We start from the raw sequence: 19,352 nt of genomic DNA, 5'->3' as shown, positions 1-19,352 counted from the left end.
AAGATCTGGAATTCATCACTTTTTATCTCTTATCGGGTATAGTTGTAACTGTTCTCTATTGCCTTAAAATATGAAGCACAAAGGGGGACTGCATTGTCAACAAGTCCTCTATTCAGAACGGTATATGTGGTTGATGATTGTGGCTTCGCATTCACAGTATTACTTATATTTACTACTTTGTAAACAGCAATAGTTTCATGTGTTTCTGTTGTGAGTGACTTGTACTGGATATCTAATCTGCAGGCCCTCCCCCACCGCCTCCACCTGGTATGTCAGGGATGCCCCCTGGAATCCCCCCACCAAGGCTACCAGGCCCTCGTGTCATGGGCCCGAGACCACCCCCAGGTCCTCCCCAGGGTCCACCTCCCCATAGGCCTAATAGACCCATCAGGCCACCACGTAAGTACCTACTGCGGCTAAACTTTGTAAATTTGTGGTTCACAATAAAATCAGCCTGTTAGGTACATTTTTGTGGTACATGTAACTGTGCTTTGAGAATTAATTTTAGACGTCTTCTTATAAAAAAATTTCATTTCACTTAAGCTGTATTAACTTTTGTCTTGCCCATCTGCTACACTGACTGTGACAAACTGCCTGCTGTTTATTTCAGAGCCCTACCAGCCTGAGGGTTATAACCCAGAAGCTCCGGCCATCAATCCTCCCCGCAGTAGCTTTTGGATGGGTCCTAGAGGGCCACGCCCATCTTCCTTCCACCCCCAGCCTCCTGCCCCTCCCAGTACTAGGGGAAGGGATTTGGTCAGGGTGCAGACTGTACCAGAGGCTCCTCCTAAAAATGAGGGTATGTGTTAAGCATGTGTCTACTCATTGTTTACTTTTGCTTTAAGGATGTGTGCGTATATATCTGTATGACATCTTAGCATTGGTCACCGTGAAGAATAGAGGTAACAGTTAAGTGTATGTGTTCATCCTGAAGAGTAGATGCAACAGTACAGTGTTTGTGCACATTTCATAGAATAGATGCAACAGTTAATTGTATGTGTTCATCCTGAAGAGTAGATGCAACAGTACAGTGTTTGTGCAAATTTCATAGAATAGATGCAACAGTTAAGTGTATGTGTTCATCCTGAAGAGTAGATGCAACAGTACAGTGTTTGTGCAAATTTCATAGAATAGATGCAACAGTTAAGTGTATGTGTTCATCCTGAAGAGTAGATGCAACAGTACAGTGTTTGTGCACATTTCATAGAATAGATGCAACAGTTAATTGTATGTTTTCATCCTGAAGAGTAGATGCAACAGTACAGTGTATGTGCCCATTCCAAAGAATAGATATAACTGTACAGCGTACTTGCCCATTCCAAAGAATACTGTAAATGCTTTTTTATTCGCGGATTTGTTAAGAAGACACATTCACGGGAATCAACTTCCGCGGATCTTAATAGAATTTTTGGACAACTGAGGAACAAAAATCAGTCTTCAATACAGAAACATCAAGTAACGATGTTATCATTTAAACTAGTTTGTACCTGTGAGATGTGACAAATATTCTATACAGTACAGTGACCTGATCAGACAAAGAAAGTTGATCCTCCTAAGCTTTTAATCTTTTTAAAGCTGTTAATGTTTAGAAGACGAAGCCCTTACCTGCTGTGGGCAAATATTTGTGTCACTCACTTGGGAAAAAAAAAAGGATTAAATGTGATATAAACAAGACCCACTGTTTAATTCTCATGCATCAGCAGTGTGAATGAAACTTTGAGTGAACTGTGTATCGGGCGCGTCGGAAAGGTTATCTGACTGGAAGGCATGTACTGTCGTTAAAAAAAAAATGTATGTCTCTAACCACAGCAATAAAACAACAACAACAACTTTGTAATGTGGCAATACTTAGACGGAGCTAAGCCTTCCTAAAAGAAAGCAAGAATAACTGACGATCAATTAAGCTGGATTTGTGAAAGCCCGAATACATTTTACTTAGGTGTTTCTAATTAATGTGTTTCAAAAAGTATTAGAACTGTATTGCTTATTAATGAATTTATAACTAACATATGCTACATTAATAAATTACTTACATGGGTTTTATATTTGATGGCACTTATTTTCGCGGAAATGTGCTTGCCCTGAAAGCCATTTACAGTACATGTAGATGTAACACTTAATAGTATGTGCCCATTGTAAAGAATAGACGTAACAGTTAAGTGTATGTGCCCATTCCAAAGAATTGATGTAACAGTTAAGTGTATGTGGCCATCCTGAAGAACAGATGTAACAGTTCAGTGTATGGGCCCACCCCAAAGAAGAGATGTAACAGTTAATAGTATGTGCCCATCCTAAAGAATAGATGTAACAGTTAAGTGTATGTGCCCATTCCAAAGAATTGATGTAACAGTTAAGTGTATGTGGCCATCCTGAAGAACAGATGTAACAGTTCAGTGTATGGGCCCACCCCAAAGAAGAGATGTAACAGTTAATAGTATGTGCCCATCCTAAAGAATAGACATAACAGTTAAGTGTATGTTGCCCATTCCAAAGAATAGATGGAACAGTTCCGTGTATGGGCCCCACCCCAAAGAAGAGATGTAACAGTTAATAGTATGTGCCCATCCTAAAGAATAGACATAACAGTTAAGTGTATGTGCCCATTCCAAAGAATAGACGTAACAGTTAAGTGTATGTTGCTCATTCCAAAGAATAGATGGAACAGTTCAGTGTATGGGCCCCACCCCAAAGAAGAAATGTAACAGTTAATAGTATGTGCCCATTCCAAAGAATAGATGGAACAGTTCAGTGTATGGGCCCCACCCCAAAGAAGAGATCTAACAGTTAATAGTATGTGCCCATCCTAAAGAATAGACGTAACAGTTAAGTGTATGTGCCCGTTCCAAAGAATACGTGTAACAGTATGGTGTATGTGCCCACCCCAAGGAAGAGATGTAACAGTTAATAGTATGTGCCCATCCCAAAGAATAGATGCAACAGTTAATAGTATATGCCCATTCCAAAGAATAGATGTAACAGTACGGTGTATGTGCCCATTCCAAAGAATAGATGCACCAGTACAGTGGAGGCGCACACTGCAAAGAACAGACATAACTGTTAATAGTATGTGCCCATTCCAAAGAATAGATGCAACAGTTAATCCTATTTGTGCCCATCCTGAAGAATAGAAATTACTTCAAGGATTTACTTCATGGATCACATGCATGTTGTTTCCTCTAGGATTGACCGGCCCGGATAGCACAGTTGGTAGAGCGTCCGCTTCGGGACCAGTAGATCCAGGATCAATCCTTGATCGAGTCACACCTAAGACTTTAAAAGAGGAAGTTGTAACTTCCTCGCTTGGCCTTCAGTATGAAGGGGATAGTGCAACGACTGGTTGACCCGTATCAGTATAATGGCTCGGGCGGGACGGCTTACTTGCCTTCGGTAAGTCGTCTCAGTGAAGTAGCACTAAATAAAAGAGCGGTGGAAATCCGTCCTGCAACAAGGAGGCACATTACACGTACATGCACCCTAATGATTCCTTCGTCGTCATATGACTGAAAAATTGTTGAGTACGACGTTAAACCCCAAGCACTCACTCACTCCTCTAGGATTGTATACAAAATTTCTAAATGTTTATTTTCAGTGCTGGATACTTAAGTTAAAAACCAGTGTCATAAGATTACTATATTTTGTGAGTGAAATGCCAGGCTAATACATATCATCATCACAACCAGAGTGGAGCTGCTTGCTTTTTCTTTATATTTCAGCTGTGTGGATACGAGCTGATTTTTTAGTTGTGCTATGTGTTGTTTTGTGCAGATTCCGCTGGGATTCAGGTGCCAGGTTACAATGAGAATGGTCAAAATAACAGAACCGTCGTTGCTCCCAAACGGCCTTATCAGAAGTTTTCCCAGTCCCCGCCCCACTCTACTGCTGAGCCGGCTCCTCCAGGATCTCAGCCCTCCATGAACAAGTACCCGAGGCCAGCGCCAGAGCATCAAAAACGACACTTTGATTATAACAGATTAGGAAGTAAGTCTATTGTTCACCATGCAGCAGTAAAACCAGTCAATAAATAAAAAGGAGCAACCATAACATTGATGATGAAGATGTCAGCTTGGCATCCATTAATACATGTATAACCTTGCAGTACTCACACTTGTTGTAAGTTTGATGTACACGTTCTTGCTACTAACTCGTTTGAATTTTCGTCAAATTTCCAAGCAAAGCTGACTTTTTTTGTCGCAAAGAACTTGAGCTGAGGTAAAGCGGGAAAATGAAAATGTGGAGGACAATTTTTGCTTTCCTCTAACGCTTTGTATTGGCCTATACTTTATACATTTAATCGTGTCAGCTGTCCCATGATTGTATTGTACTTGTTTACATCATTGTGGCTGGCTGCCAATGCAATGCTTGTGCTGACAGGGCAATCAACTCCTGCGTGTACACTCAAGATGGATAACAATAGATATTGGAACTACAGTATAGCTCAGGCTAAAAGTCAGTTGTTTACCACTCGTATCGCGCTCTGAGATACTGAATAAATCTCCAGTGGCGCATGACAAACTCTCTACTGGGCTGTGTCGGAAACCTGCTGAGGCGTGCAGGATTATCATCAGAAGGTGTGAATATAGTTCTGTGCACGGGCATAGGCCTATCCTAGTTTGCAAGCCAAGGTGGTTCCCGTGTTTCAGCTATTTGAACATATACTAGCTGTGAAAAGCGGAAAATTTATCTTTCAATATCTAACAAAATCAGTTCATCAACTAGATTAAGGGAGTAAATATCCGATCAAAGTCTGATTGGTGTCTACGGCCCGCACACTAATTTCGTTATACATTTATATTTTACCATATAGAACGATGTGACAGATATTTTATAGTAAACTGGCCAAATTTTTGCATAAATTTCACAAACCAATGCAAATAAAGCATCTGCAATAGCACGCGCTTCTCACCTAGGACCTCGCTCAAACACAGCAAACACCGGAAGACAGCAGTCTAGTGTGGTCGTGCCCCTGTCTGATCCTTCACGCGCATGTCTTACCATTTGTCACGTTTGTATAAAGGTGACATCTAAATAACATCAGGGGCCTCCGTGGCTCAGTCGGTTAGCGCGCTAGCGCAGCGTAATGACCCAGGAGCCTCTCACCAATGCGGTCGCTGTGAGTTCAAGTCCAGCTCATGCTGGCTTCCTCTCCGGCCGTAAGTGGGAAGGTCTGTCAGCAACCTGTGGATGGTCGTGGGTTTCCCCCGGGCTGTGCCCGGTTTCCACCCACCATAATGCTGGCCGCCGTCGTATAAGTGAAATATTCTTGAGTACGGCGTAAAACACCAATCAAAAAAAAAAAAAAAAAAAAAAAAATCTAAATAACATCATGTATTCATATCACTGCAAGGATCGTGTCAGCCTTTCAGTGAATGTTACTTCTGGTGGATGGACATGTGAGATGAGCCCCAATTACCAGTGTTTTCAACAATTAACCCCAAAATGGCTGGTGTATTTTTTTTTCAATCTGACTGGTGTGTTTACGAAGTTTTCATGATTAGCCTACATCACTGATTGTCTATACAAGACTTCCTCAGTTGCTGACCAGATTGCCACCAGGGGAGTTGTACAGAAGAGGGATTTACACAAATACAGTGAATGTGGCCCCAGCAGCCAGTTTTGAGACATTAATTTATTCCTGCTGTTTATAGTTCTCAAGACCACATGGTGTATGTCAGTTAATAAAGTTTAACATTTGTGAGAATTATTTACTTATTCAAATACAACTTGCCTATTGTTCTTCAATTCTGAAGTGTCATTGTTGGACAGTAAGCCTGTGTGGGGTCTTCTTCCAGGTCTCTGCATGACATTTCTGTATATTCAGTAAGCCTGGGTGGGTCCTTCTTCCAGGTCTCTGCATGAAATTTCTGTATATTCAGTAAGGCTGCCTGGGTTCTTCTGCCAGGTCTCTGCATGACACCTCCGTATATTCAGTAAGCCTGCGTGGGTTCTTCTTCCAGGTCTCTGCATGACACTTCCGTATATTCAGTAAGCCTGCGTGGGTTCTTCTTCCAGGTCTCTGCATGACACTTCCGTATGTTCAGTAAGCCTGCGTGGGCTCTTCTGCCAGGTCTCTGCATGACACTTTCAAATATTTTATGTCAGCATGGACTCACTCATAAATCACTATTTAAATGAAGATTGCCACTTTGCGATCAAAAACACTCAAATCACACTAAAAAACACTGACTGTCTCTACAAGCTCTCCACAAGATGTCTATGATGACACTAATCTCCTGCCTGTTTTTGACTTTTAGCCTGAGCTGTACTGTGTATACTACTGGCTAGTCATCTTAGCAAGTGAGACCAGAGTCTATGATTTGGTTTTTAAGAGTGTGATGGTGTACATTATTACATTATGACTTAAAGAAGATCAGCCTGTCTGTTCCATGATTTGCAGATGTTTTTCTCGTTCATGTGTTACAGGTTACAGACAGTCTGGCTACAATTCTGATAATGCTACTTTAGAAGTCAGGAAAGTTCCTCCTGAATTCAATACCATTGCCAAGCTCAATGAGCATTTTGGCAAATTCGGTACCCTTGTCAATATACAGGTAGGTCTTCACTGTAACCTAACCAACTCGAAACCAAGGTGACTGAAGTACAGTAATACAGATGTAATTGACAATGTGTTTATTTAACCCTAGCCTTTGAGTCTAAATTCCACAAATTCCACAGTCTCCACTATTCTGGGGACTTGAATGACCGTTCTTCTTGTGAATTATTCTTGAGTGTAACATTGAAAACTAATCAAGAAACTGAATTTTCTGTCCCAAAGATAGGTTGAGTAACAGGACATATTTCTTAATTTCTGACATTTCTGAGAACAATAAATTATATTAAAATCCGCACTCAACCCCTGCATGACAAGCCCCCTGAGTGTGTCACTGTGCTTTTGGCCTGTAGGTTCGCCATGAGGATGCCCCCGATGCAGCACTAATCACATTCTCGAGCAATGCCGAGGCTAACAGCGCTTACCGCAGCAGTGAACCGGTCTTCAACAACAGATTCATCAAACTCTTCTGGCATAAGCCCGCACAGGCTGTGAGTAAACTCTCTTCATTTCTGATTGTTACTTCATCACAGGTTTATCTTTTGAGTTAGATTTGTGAAGCAGCTATGCAGTGCCGGTATGTGTAAGGTCATCGCGTGTTTATCTTTCTGTCAGATTTGCTGTAAATGTCCATAAATTTGTCTGGCCATTCTTCAATAAATTCTTTCGAGCCGATGCGTTGATAGCACAAAAAAATGTTTACAGCTTGTTCTTGGTCCAGTAGGAAACGGTTTAAAATTTTCAGTTTGACCTTTCTTGTGGTCAGAATTCTGATCTTGCTTGACAAGGTTATGTTGACTGTCTTTGACCTACTTTATCGAGTTTGAATATAGATTTGGCTTGTCACCAATATATCAATCAAAAATACGGAGCCAGAACAGTGAAACTTTATGATTGGTGGGTGGTCCCCAAAACCTTATCAGATAGGGAACTAGAAGCTGGACTTTCAAGACAAAGTAGATTCTAAGTAGAAGTGTTTCATGTGTTTATTAGTGATAACAGTGTTTATTTTGTGTACACAGGGGACTGGTGGTAGCCAGCCTGGGGGAAGCACTGTTAGCAGTACTGGAGAAGATCAGAGAATACCTGTCAAGACCAGGCTAGGCATCCCGTCTCCTGATAAACTTCAACTCAACAACTTAATCCCCAAAACTAGTCAACCATCAGATAAGGTAAAGTATCAAATTTGTTGTGGTGTAATAAATTCTCAGTTTCTGTTTTTTGTCATTTTCTTATTTGACTGTCAATGGGATTCAGTGGTGTCTGTACTAAATGGAGCCTGTACTAAATAATAGCACATTATTGCCAAATAAAACATGTTGCAATTGTTTCCTTGAAATTAAAATGTTTTCTGGAATATCTTGTTAGTGTAACATTGAAGCTAGTAGAAAGTGCTGTAACTGTTGGTGATTTTGTCACTAATATTAACATTGGCTTTTGATGAATCCTGTTAAGCCAGCTGCTCTCTCTCTCCCCACAGTCCCTCCTTTATGCCTCATCCGGTGGAACATTAACCAAGACTGTGTTTAACCCTGCTGCCCTCAAGACAAAGTCTGCCACAGCCACACTCAGCCCAGCCACACTGGAGGCCAACAAGAAGTCTCTGCTAGAAGAGCAACAGAAAAAGGTATACCCTGTTTCGTCATATTTTTGGGACACTTGACCTGCTCTTTGTAGGGACCGTCCCCATAAATCATTTTCTTCGCATTCAGTTAAAATGAATGCAACGAACGAACACTCAAACAATGGGGGTCGAGTTCGTTTGTTTTTTTTCCTTGGAGCCAATTATTGGAAACAGCCAAAAAGGAAACAGGCTTGGCAAAAGTAGTCCCGCTAGTAAAGCAAAGAATGTCGACTACAACAATGACACGCTTCAGTGATCAGAACTGTCAGGATTCCACCCAGCTGCATTAATCAAGTAAATCTTTTCCACATGACCCGTTGACAGGGCAGTAAATTAAATACCAAATTAGTATTAGAATGAGTTTTGGTTATTTTTTTTAATTTAGGTTTCTCACCTTTTAGTTGTTTGGTTGAACAAAATATTCTATATCCAATGAATCGTTTGGTATGAAGCATGATTAACAAGGAACCCTCTACCAGGTGTGTCTTGTGTAGCATGATTTACAAGGAACCCTCCAACCAGTGTGTCATGTGTTGCATGATTTACAAGGAACCCTCCACCTGGTGTGTCATGTGTTGCATGATTTACAAGGAACCTTCCACCCAGTGTGTCTTGTGTTGCATGATTTACAAGGAACCCTCCACCCGGTGTATCTTGAATTTACCGACCCTTTGTCTCCATAGCCTCTCTTGCATGGGATTGGAAGTCAGAGAATTGCCGTTCCATTAATGAATAGTGAAATAGGGAGGGCGAGGAGGCTCATTGGGAGGGCAGTTAGGACATCAATTCGCTGAATATTTTTTAACTTTTTCAAACTACTTTTTCAGACCAAATAGAAATCCAGAAAGATAGTTTTTAATTTATATACAGGCATTTTTGTATTCATATACAGTGTACACTTTTGTCATAATGACTTCAAAGCAAACTCTTGTATTTGGGGAGAATTTACAAAAATATAAGCAATGTTTGTTCAGTTGACAACAAAATTCGAGCAGTTCAACCTAACTAAAAAGCTTAAAGGCCCCATTTCCTGATTCCCAGGTTCCCCACCAGAACTCACTTGAAATCTGTAGAGCAAAAATGTAAGCATACCTGTCATCCATCAAACACAAACCACGTAAATTTTATATGGCACCCGCATCCCTCGTTTAGGCTCTGGAAGGAATCCCTCAATTCCGATACAACATGACTGCCTGTCCTAATGTCTGCAGTAAATTTAGAATTGTGAAGGCGCAGTATGTTGTGGAGTAAAGTTCATTTCCAGTAAAATATGTTATCTCTTCTCCCATGCCTTGGTAACCTCAGCTAAGACTTGGATTGAACTGTCTTCTTGACAAACTTGTCAGTTGAACAATAGCAACACAAACTCTACACTGTGTATGGATTACATCATACTGAACGACAACTGGTACATGTGTTTACTTAAGAAATTGTTAGCAGGTAGCAAACACAAACAGATCGCATGATTAAAATATTGTTTCAGAGTTCAGACAAAAGCTGAAGATGACAGCTTGTATGTAGTCTGTAGACATTTTAAAGCAGCTTTCCTGTATGCGTGCTGGTAGGCCCACTTATGTTTGGGAATGAAGGATTACCTACTCTGAAATAAAGACACACATCGCACAATATACTTGTCAGCATTCTACATTGGCTGGTACGAAACCTGCTGTGCTACTGCTGGACAGGGAACAATCCCCTACCAGGTACTCGTGTACTTGTACGATGTTGGCCTGCATGGATTTTTGGCATATTCTACCACATAGGTTTCACAAGTGAAACCACTGCTGCTGTTGTTTATTTGGATTTGTTTCTTGTATAGACTCACGATGGCCCGTTTAGCCAACGATGTTTAAACATATCACTATGCAGTGGCTGACCGATACAGGAATTCGTTTGTTTCCCTTAAACTAGATGGGCAAACGAAGGGTGTAGATCAAGTTCGGCTTTTGGAAACAAATGCAAACGATATATGGCCGGTCCCTTAGCTAGTATACTTGTAATTGTAGCAGGAATATTTTGTTCCTTTTTTCTCACATGGTTAGTCCATACAACATTTTCATGTCCGAAAAGGTGGGAAAGAAATATCCTATTCTGCTTTCAGCACTGCTAATATCTGTCCCAATAACCAGAGGAATTTGGTTATGGTGCATGGAGCTGAAGATGTAGTGGTACTCCCGTTATTTGGCAAGGCACATCTTCATAATGACTCAAAACGAAATCATACATATAATCATATGTATTCAGTTCTACCATGCAAACTTTTTGTGTCCAGCAGTTATGGAGGACCAATTTTAAGTCATCTTCTTTAATCATGGATTTAACTTTTCTTCCTTAGATTTATTTATTTATTTGATTGGTGTTTTTCACTGTTCTCAAGAATATTTCACTTGTACGACGGCGGCCAGTATTATGGTCTGCCTTCTTTTGAGTTCCATGGTTTGTTCCGTATGTAAAGACTACTGCACAAAATTTGTCACTGTGACATCGAAAAAGTACTTCACCTGGTGTTCATTCGCTGAAATACAAATTGTCAACCACTAAACATATATTTAACTAATGCATATGTTATTGATGAGAATACACCACGGGTGTGGGGTCTTTGGCTACAGATGAGCTATTTTCTGATCCTGCACATGTAGGCATTGTTTACCAAAATACAGGGAAGTTGATACTTAGGTCACAAAGTACCTACATTTGAAAGATAAAGTTTGTGAAGAAAATATACATATGAGTAGCCAGCTGATAGGAGTGATCAACTGTGGAAATCAGTTAGGGTGCCCAGACTTATTTACTTTAGTGCAGAACTGTGTGAGTGATCAACTGTGGAAATCAATTAGGGTGTCCAGACTTATTTACTTTAGTGCAGAACTGTGTGAGTGATCAACTGTGGAAATCAGTTAGGGTGTCCAGACTTATTTACTTTAGTGCAGAACTGTGAGTGATCAACTGTGGAAATTAGTTAGGGTGTCCAGACTTATTTACTTTAGTGCAGAACTGTGTGAGTGATCAACTGTGGAAATCAGTTAGGGTGTCCAGACTTATTTACTTTAGTGCAGAACTGTGTGAGTGTGCAGATACTTGTTTGATGCGTATGTGAACTTCCTTTCTTTCTATTACAGCAAGAAGCTTTGAAAAAGAAGTTGGAGTTGCAAAAGCAGAAACAGCAGCTACTCCAGAGATATATAGAACAGCAGAAGGTATGGCACAAACATATGTCTTCTATGAGTTCTTGTTGTTGACCTGGCAGTACTTTACTCCAGATTCTCCCACCTGTAAACCAGACTCTGCATTGCATATGTAACATTTTTTCTTATCATCAGTCATGTATGTGTCAGAAGCCATCCGTGTGCTCTGATTGAAGTCTTTCATACTGATGTGTTAAAAACATGATGCCTCATACCGATATGTTAAACATGATGCCTCATACCGATATGTTAAACATGATGCCTCATACTGATATGTTAAACATGATGCCTCATACTGATATGTTAAACATGATGCCTCATACCGATATGTTAAACATGATGCCTCATACTGATATGTTAAACGTGATGCCTCATACCGATATGTTAAACATGATCTCTCATACTGATATGTTAAACATGATGCCTCATACCGATGTTAAGCATGACGCCTCATACTGATATGTTAAACATGATGCCTCATACTGATATGTTAAATGTTGATGCCTCATACTGATATGTTAAACATAGGCTCTCGTACTGATATGTTAAACATGATGCCTCATACCGATATGATAAACATGATCTCTCGTACTGATATGTTAAACATGATGCCTCATACCGATATGTTAAACATGATGCCTCATACTGATATGTTAAACGTGATGCCTCATACCGATATGTTAAACATGATCTCTCATACTGATATGTTAAACATGATGCCTCATACCAATGTTAAACGTGATGCCTCATACCAATGTTAAACATGATGCCTCATACCGATATGTTAAACATGATGCCTCATACTGATATGTTAAATGTTGATGCCTCATACTGATATGTTAAACATAGGCTCTCGTACTGATATGTTAAACATGATGCCTCATACCGATGTGTTAAACATGACGCCTCATACTGATATGTTAAACATGATCTCTCATGCTGATATGTTAAACATGATGCCTCATACCGATGTTAAGCATGACGCCTCATACTGATATGTTAAACATGATGCCTCATACTGATATGTTAAACATGATGCCTCATACCGATATGTTAAACATGATGCCTCATACCGATGTGTTAAACATGATGCCTCATACCGATGTGTTAAACATGACGCCTCATACTGATATGTTAAACATGACGCCTCGTACTGATATGTTAAGCATGACGCCTCATACTGATATGTTAAACATGATGCCTCATACTGATATGTTAAACATAGGCTCTCGTACTGATATGTTAAACATGATGCCTCATACCGATGTTAAGCATGACGCCTCATACTGATATGTTAAACATGATGCCTCATACTGATATGTTGAACATGATGCCTCATACTGATATGTTAAACATGATGCCTCATACCGATGTGTTAAACATGATCTCTCGTACTGATATGTTAAACATAGGCTCTCGTACTGATATGTTAAACATGATGCCTCATACCGATGTGTTAAACATGATGCCTCATACTGATATGTTAAACATGACGCCTCGTACTGATATGTTAAGCATGACGCCTCATACTGATATGTTAAACATGATGCCTCATACTGATATGTTAAACATGATCTCTCATACTGATATGTTAAACATGATGCCTCATACTGATTTGTTAAACATAGGCTCTCGTACTGATATGTTAAACATGATGCCTCATACTGATATGTTGAACATGATATACTGATATGTTACCTTTCATATTCAGCTCCTCCTGGGGAAGGTAGAAAAGAGCAAGGATAAAGCTGAGGATAAAGCTAGTCTGATGCAGGTGTGTTGTTTAACAGGCACTCAGTATGGTCTGTTCAAATATGCATTTGTTTGCCAATCAGGTATATCTTTGATGTTTACATTTCCAAATCATTTGCACAAGACTGTCATTTAAAGCCAAAAATATTCTTTCATCCATCTTGGAGACATATCTTCATCTTGAGCTATTGTGTCAATGGGGCCATGATCTATCTTAGCTGACAGCATTAACAAATAATAAGTCTGAAGTGTTTCTGAATAATTTTAAGGCATGTGTACATGAATGACTTTATCCTAAATCTGTGCATATTGTGAACAAGCTTTTTCTTTCTTCCTGACAGACAATCAAAGATTTGTCTGTTCAGATTGACAACCTGAAGACTGAGCTGATGCCTAAAAAAACAACATTCAAATCTGATGTTCAGGTAAGTTAAAATAAACTAAATACCTGTCTCACCTGGGGATATTCTTTCCTCATGAAACTGGCCAATCAGTCCAAAATTTGATTTCTCAAAAACCAGCAAATAGATATTTAATGGCAAAGAATGGATCAGTTTCTTCATACTAAAAATCATAACATATTACTTTTAAGTTAGGAGAAGAAATCTTGTGGACAGAACCGGTTACCCTTTTTTTTGCGTTTCAGGCTAAGAAAGAAATACTGGATACAGAATTAGAATTGATCTCTAAACAACATGCTGGTGATGATACATCAGATCTGAGGAAGAAGCTAGATGATCTCACACGAGAGGTGAGTTTCTTGTCCTTATTCATACATTTCTAACTAACAAGCCAGTGTAATAAGTCTATTCCATAGCTTCTGAGTGGTGTCAGTATGAAGTCCTGTAATTGTTGTCAACATTTCTCACTGCTTTTGTTCCTCCCACTACAATGCTGGTCGCTGTTGTATATGTGAAATATTTTTGAGTACAGGGTAAAACACCAATCAGATAAATAAATAAATCACTGCTTTTGATATGTGTCACTTCTTTTTGACATTTCTCACTGCTTTTGAGATTTCCCACTGTGTCAACATTTCCCACTGTTGTCAACATTTCTCAGGGCTTTTGACATTTCTCATTGTCAGTATTTCCCTTTGTTGTCAGCATTTCTCAGTGCTGTACAACAGGTGAAATAATCCAGAGTGATTTAGATAAACAAACTATAAAATCTACTTCAGAAGAATCAAAATAGTACAGAGTTTCTGTTGTTGATGAGAAATGAGGATGTGCTGCCATTGCTCTTGTTTCAGGCTGCATCCATGGGCTTGCTGTCAGGCCGAGGTCGTGGGAGAGGGAGGGGTTCTATACCCCGGGGGCGTGGTCGGGGGTCCACCACTTGGTCTCGAGGAGGCAGAGGGGGGCGAGGACGCGGCTTCACGGCAGTCAGTCGACGACTTGACAGAAGACCAAAGCAATTAAAAATGTCTGGTTTTGGCCCAGACGACAAAAATGATCTCTTGTTACATTTAGCAGTAAGTAGTAAAGTGTATTTTGTACATATATGTTTTCACTTACTATCCTGCTGCAAATCCTCTGGTCTATGTGGCTAATGCTGTCTCGCTGATTAAGGTTTTTGGGAGTACATTTCATTTGAGACCACTGGCTGTATGTGAATGTGGTAAGGTGTTTAAATCCATCTGCTGCTTGGGTGGCAGAGCTGACCTTACATCAGGAGCTAGGGATGCCTATTAGGTATACGGAAAGGGTTGGGGAGTTTCCACCAGGCTTCTGCTAATCCCACCCACTCTGGATACCCAACAGTTGTAGTACAAGTGAAATCATTGTGTGAACATGCACTACATTTACCACTGAAGTCATGTATGCAGTCTCTTAGATGAGTAAATTTACATTCACATCAGACAGAAACTCCAGTTTCACTTAAAACTCTTTCTGATAAATCATTTTTGCTTTTTTCAGCTATTAACTTCATATGCTCTGTAAAACAAACTAAAGATCAATAATTTCTGTTCCAGCAACATGGTGAGGTGGAGAACGTAGATTTTGAAGGCGACCAAGCAGCAGTTGTTACATTTAAAACTAGACAGGATGCAGAGAAGGTGGGCGATGTTTTGTTTTTTTCAAAAGTTTCTAATAAAGGACATGGAGAAATGTCCGAAAATATTAGATTAAAGCTATCCGTGTTGAGAAGTAATTATTGACAAGAACATTGTTTCTTTTTCCATTCTTTAGCAATGTAATTATTAAATATGCCTGTGTTAAACTTCACTGTTAACCTGTCGTTATTTTTAGCTGGAAATGTTCTGCATCATAATTACCGAGCTGTCTGTGAACATTCAGCTTGTTGCAAATGGTGCTAGATTAAACCCTTGTGCACACAGCATCCTGGTCTGCCAGAGCTGCTGACAAAATCAGGGGACAAGATATCTTCATTTAGTTACGCCGTTCACAATGTATGCTACATCCTTGTTATCACTGGTCATGCAGACCAATGGCTTTTTCCAGAAGTGTATTATTTCTTGATGACTGAGTTCACAGCCACAGCAGAGACCTGAAGTCAGGAGGTTTGTCAAGTACCTGGTAAGGTGTGATGGTTACGTGGGAGCTGCATTGCCATCAGTGAAGTGAAACCGGTTCAGAACAATATAACACACCAATCACATTAATACATCGACAGGTTTTTATAAATCCACATACTATCCATGTGGCGTCCACATGCAATGGCAGAGATTTAGTTATCTATTGTTTTGCTGACTTTTTGTTCAGGTGGCTGCTACTGGGACAGAGTTCAAAGGGAAGACTTTAATCATGAAGTGGCACATCCCTGGTGTTCTCTCTACATCGCAGGATCCAGGAGAAGATGATGACGATGACGACGATGATGATGAAGTAATGACTGTACAGATATGTGAATATATCTGGGGCCCTCTGGCATGCTACTCCTACAGGCTGTCCTGTGCTGTGACTATCATTACAAGTGCTAGTTCCTTACCTACTTTCTTCAGTTTACAAATGAAAGGTGCCCTGTGCTAATAACTTTGTTGTCTGTAGATAAATTGTTGATTTCACTGACCATTTACCACTCCGCCAATGAGCAGACCAGTAAATGGTAAACATAGTATTACATGGAGCAATGTCAATTTAGAAGACGCTCAGCCCATGTGTTTTTGTCTGTTGCAGGTGAGTGGGATATTAGATGAGATAGATGAAGATGCCTTACTAGCTGCTGATGATGAAGAGGAGGAAGACGAAGAGAGCCGATCCTGGAGGCGGTAACAACACCAGTAACCATGGAAACAAGAGGCTCTTGCGATTCAGAACTTTCTCATAGGCAGTGGTTAACATCAGAAATTGAGAATATTTGTGGGTCCCAACAAGTGTAGATCCTCATTTCTGTCTTCTCGAAAGACATGTTGGGAGCAAGTTCATTATGCATGTAATACTAAATGGTAACAGGTGTCAGTAAACAGAGACATTGGTGTGAACACTGAGGCAGCATGTAACCTATGTGGAAGGAATGCCATTGCAGATTACTAGTTACAGAAGTAACCTCCACAGGAGCTCATTGGTCGGCCTTCATAGTTTTGTCTGATCTAGTGTAAGGTGTGTACGCAAGATTTGAATTCGTTTGAAAAAATATTCTGGCTCATCCCCGGCAAAGAAATCCCCAGAGTCACATTTTTCAGTCAGACTGGTCTCCTGCCATCCACATCATTCCACACAAATCTTAATCAGTTTTATGACAGTAGTTTGACACAGTGCAGAAGTAAGTGTTCCTACTTTTTAAGGAAAGCTTAACAATCAGAGATGGGGTTGAAGGTGTATATTCTACATCTTGTATGCAATTTTGTTGGTCACAACTAGTGAGTCCAGCAGTAACTTAACACTGTGAAGCTTTGTGGAAAGATTTGATGTGGTGTAATTTTGGTGCAGTGACATGTACATGAACCTTCAGACTTTTTTTCTTGTTTTTTTTTTCCTTTTCTTTCTTTGCAACTGTTTAAAGCACAAAAAGGTTAAGAGTTGTCCTTTTTTTAAAGGCATTAAAGCCTTTTTTGTTTAGTGAATATGCACTCTTACATGAGGTGGATTTTACATTTTACTGCCTGAATTAATACGCAAATCTGTTCAGAATTAATTGTATTGGGCTAATGGTAATGTATTTCCCTACGTCTTAAATCAACAAGCTATATTGGATTAGTATTTAATCATACTCTTTTATTTTATGGAACTGTTTTGTCTCTCATGTCATCGCACATAAATCTGGATACTGTTGTAAATCTTGTCATGGTGTTTTAAAGTTTTGTATTGGAGAAGTGCTGAAAGGTCATATCGACTACTGAAAGGTCATATCTACTACTTAACGGCAAACGTGCCTGATCCTGACGTCGAGAGAAGTAGTGATCACTGACACATAATATGAAGATGTAATGTGTGAAGTTGTTCCATTATATGTTGATTTGCTGAGAATGCAGCATGAAATTTCCGTAATTCTTTGAAGGTAGAGGCAATGTCTGACGAGTTTTGGCTGGTGATGATTTAAAGGAAGTGTAGTGTGGTGTTAGAATCTGATTTGTCACATGATGAAGTATGGTCAATGTGCCTAGGGGTTCCTGCGTACCCCATGCTGCAGCTAATGTGCCCAGTGTTTCAGCTGCTATATTGTAGCACAGCAATTCTGTTTCCCTCTGTACCCAGTGTTTCAGCTAATGTGCCCAGTGTTTCAGCTGCTATATTGTAGCACAGCAGTTCTGTTTGCCTCTGTACCCCATGCTGAAGCTAATGTGCCCAGTGTTTCAGCTGCTATATTGTAGCACAGCAGTTCTGTTTGCCTCTGTACCCCATGTTTCAGCTAATGTGCCCAGTGTTTCAGCTGCTATATTGTAGCACAGGAATTCTGTTTGCCTCTGCACCAATGTTTCAGCTAATGTGCCCAGTGTTTCAGCTGCTATATTGTAACATAGCAGTTCTGTTTGCCTCTGTACCCCATGCTGCAGCTAATGTGCCCAGTGTTTCAGCTGCTATATTGTAGCACAGCAGTTCTGTTTGCCTCTGTACCCCATGCTGCAGCTAATGTGCCCAGTGTTTCAGCTGCTATATTGTAGCACAGCAGTTCTGTTTGCCAATCGTACCCAATGTTTCAGCTAATGTGCCCAGTGTTTCAGCTGCTATATTGTAACACAGCAGTTCTGTTTGCCTCTGTACCCAATGTTTCAGCTAATGTGCCCAGTGTTTCAGCTGCTATATTGTAGCACAGCAGTTCTGTTTGCCTCTGTACCTAATGTTTCAGCTAATACGGTCCAGCCGCTATTAAATATGCCCGGTGGGTCAGCTTGTAGCAAAGCGGTTCAGTTTGCCTATGTTCTTAGAAATTCTTGGAAATTTGGGCAATGACAATAATGTTAAAACAGTCAGCATTTTTGATAATGTTCATTCCGTAGAGAAGATTGTGGCAGTGTAAATATTGTCATAAATTTCATTTAACTTTTAGAAAGCACCTATATGTTCTCCTGTGCAATATAAACATCTCGTTTACATAGTTAAACAGAGGCTACCTTGTATTGGTGGAAATTGGAGAGAGAGAATTCCTTAAACCATGTGTTAGATCAGAATGCTTGCCAACCAGTGAAAAGCCATTGGTACTGTTTTCATGTGTGCAAGAAAGAACATTGTTAAATATTATTGTTTCTTTACTATCTGTTATTTGTGTGTGAAATTAAATAATGCGAATTTGATGTATGTCTGTTTATTTACATTACTGTCCTTTTACTGATTCACTTTTAATGCACAGAGCTGTGCGGGGTTTGACTGACCTGTGCCTCTTTTGGTTAGCTTTTATCAGTGTTTCTGTTTACCTGGTTTTAATGTCCTCCTTGGTGCATATAGTCAGTTGTTGCTGTAAAGTCCCAGTGATAATGATAAAAAACTTGTAAATGGAGAACAGTTTGTTTTCATTCATGTACATGCAAATGTATATATTGTTTTCAAGGCTTTCACTGTTACACTGTATACTGTGGATTGTATTTTGACTTTGAAATCATGTAAGAGTACTGTAATATTTAAATTACTTCTTGTCATTTTGAAATTGTGGTTATCTTTGTATATAAATGTGGTGGTTGGTGAAGAAAAGAAAACATGCTGGATGGTTATGAAAATAAAAGATTCATGAAGAGAAAAGAAATAAAAGTGAAAAGAAAAAAGAAATGGCAGAAAAGAAGAATGATCAAAATATGTGAATAATAAAAAAAAAAGTGGTGAAAAAAAAAAAAAGAAAAAGAAAACTT

General features: G+C 39.7%; 1 protein-coding gene across 2 annotated transcripts in view; it reads left to right on the top strand.

Moving 5' to 3' along the window:
* Nucleotides 1-19,352, top strand: part of LOC135473938 (RNA-binding protein 26-like) — a 29,782-nt gene extending 10,430 nt beyond the window's left edge. Inside the window, exons 8-22 of one of the 2 annotated variants that reach the window (XM_064753894.1) lie at nt 244-399; nt 611-799; nt 3,766-3,978; nt 6,421-6,548; nt 6,901-7,038; nt 7,570-7,719; nt 8,028-8,174; nt 11,291-11,368; nt 13,068-13,130; nt 13,450-13,533; nt 13,755-13,859; nt 14,361-14,582; nt 15,084-15,167; nt 15,835-15,957; nt 16,249-19,352. In XM_064753894.1, coding sequence (XP_064609964.1) covers nt 244-399; nt 611-799; nt 3,766-3,978; nt 6,421-6,548; nt 6,901-7,038; nt 7,570-7,719; nt 8,028-8,174; nt 11,291-11,368; nt 13,068-13,130; nt 13,450-13,533; nt 13,755-13,859; nt 14,361-14,582; nt 15,084-15,167; nt 15,835-15,957; nt 16,249-16,344 — 1,976 coding nt within the window. In that variant the 3' untranslated portion in view covers nt 16,345-19,352. Of the gene's footprint in view, nt 1-243; nt 400-610; nt 800-3,765; nt 3,979-6,420; nt 6,549-6,900; nt 7,039-7,569; nt 7,720-8,027; nt 8,175-11,290; nt 11,369-13,067; nt 13,131-13,449; nt 13,534-13,754; nt 13,860-14,360; nt 14,583-15,083; nt 15,168-15,834; nt 16,224-16,248 lie in introns of those variants that run through there. The other variant, XM_064753893.1, reaches the window with a different exon arrangement.

The sequence above is a fragment of the Liolophura sinensis genome, chromosome 8 (assembly GCF_032854445.1).
Source record: "Liolophura sinensis isolate JHLJ2023 chromosome 8, CUHK_Ljap_v2, whole genome shotgun sequence".
Classification (NCBI taxonomy): domain Eukaryota; kingdom Metazoa; phylum Mollusca; class Polyplacophora; order Chitonida; family Chitonidae; genus Liolophura; species Liolophura sinensis.
The sequence above is the reverse complement of the archived record's forward strand: the minus strand, read 5'-3'. Positions and strand labels throughout refer to the sequence as shown.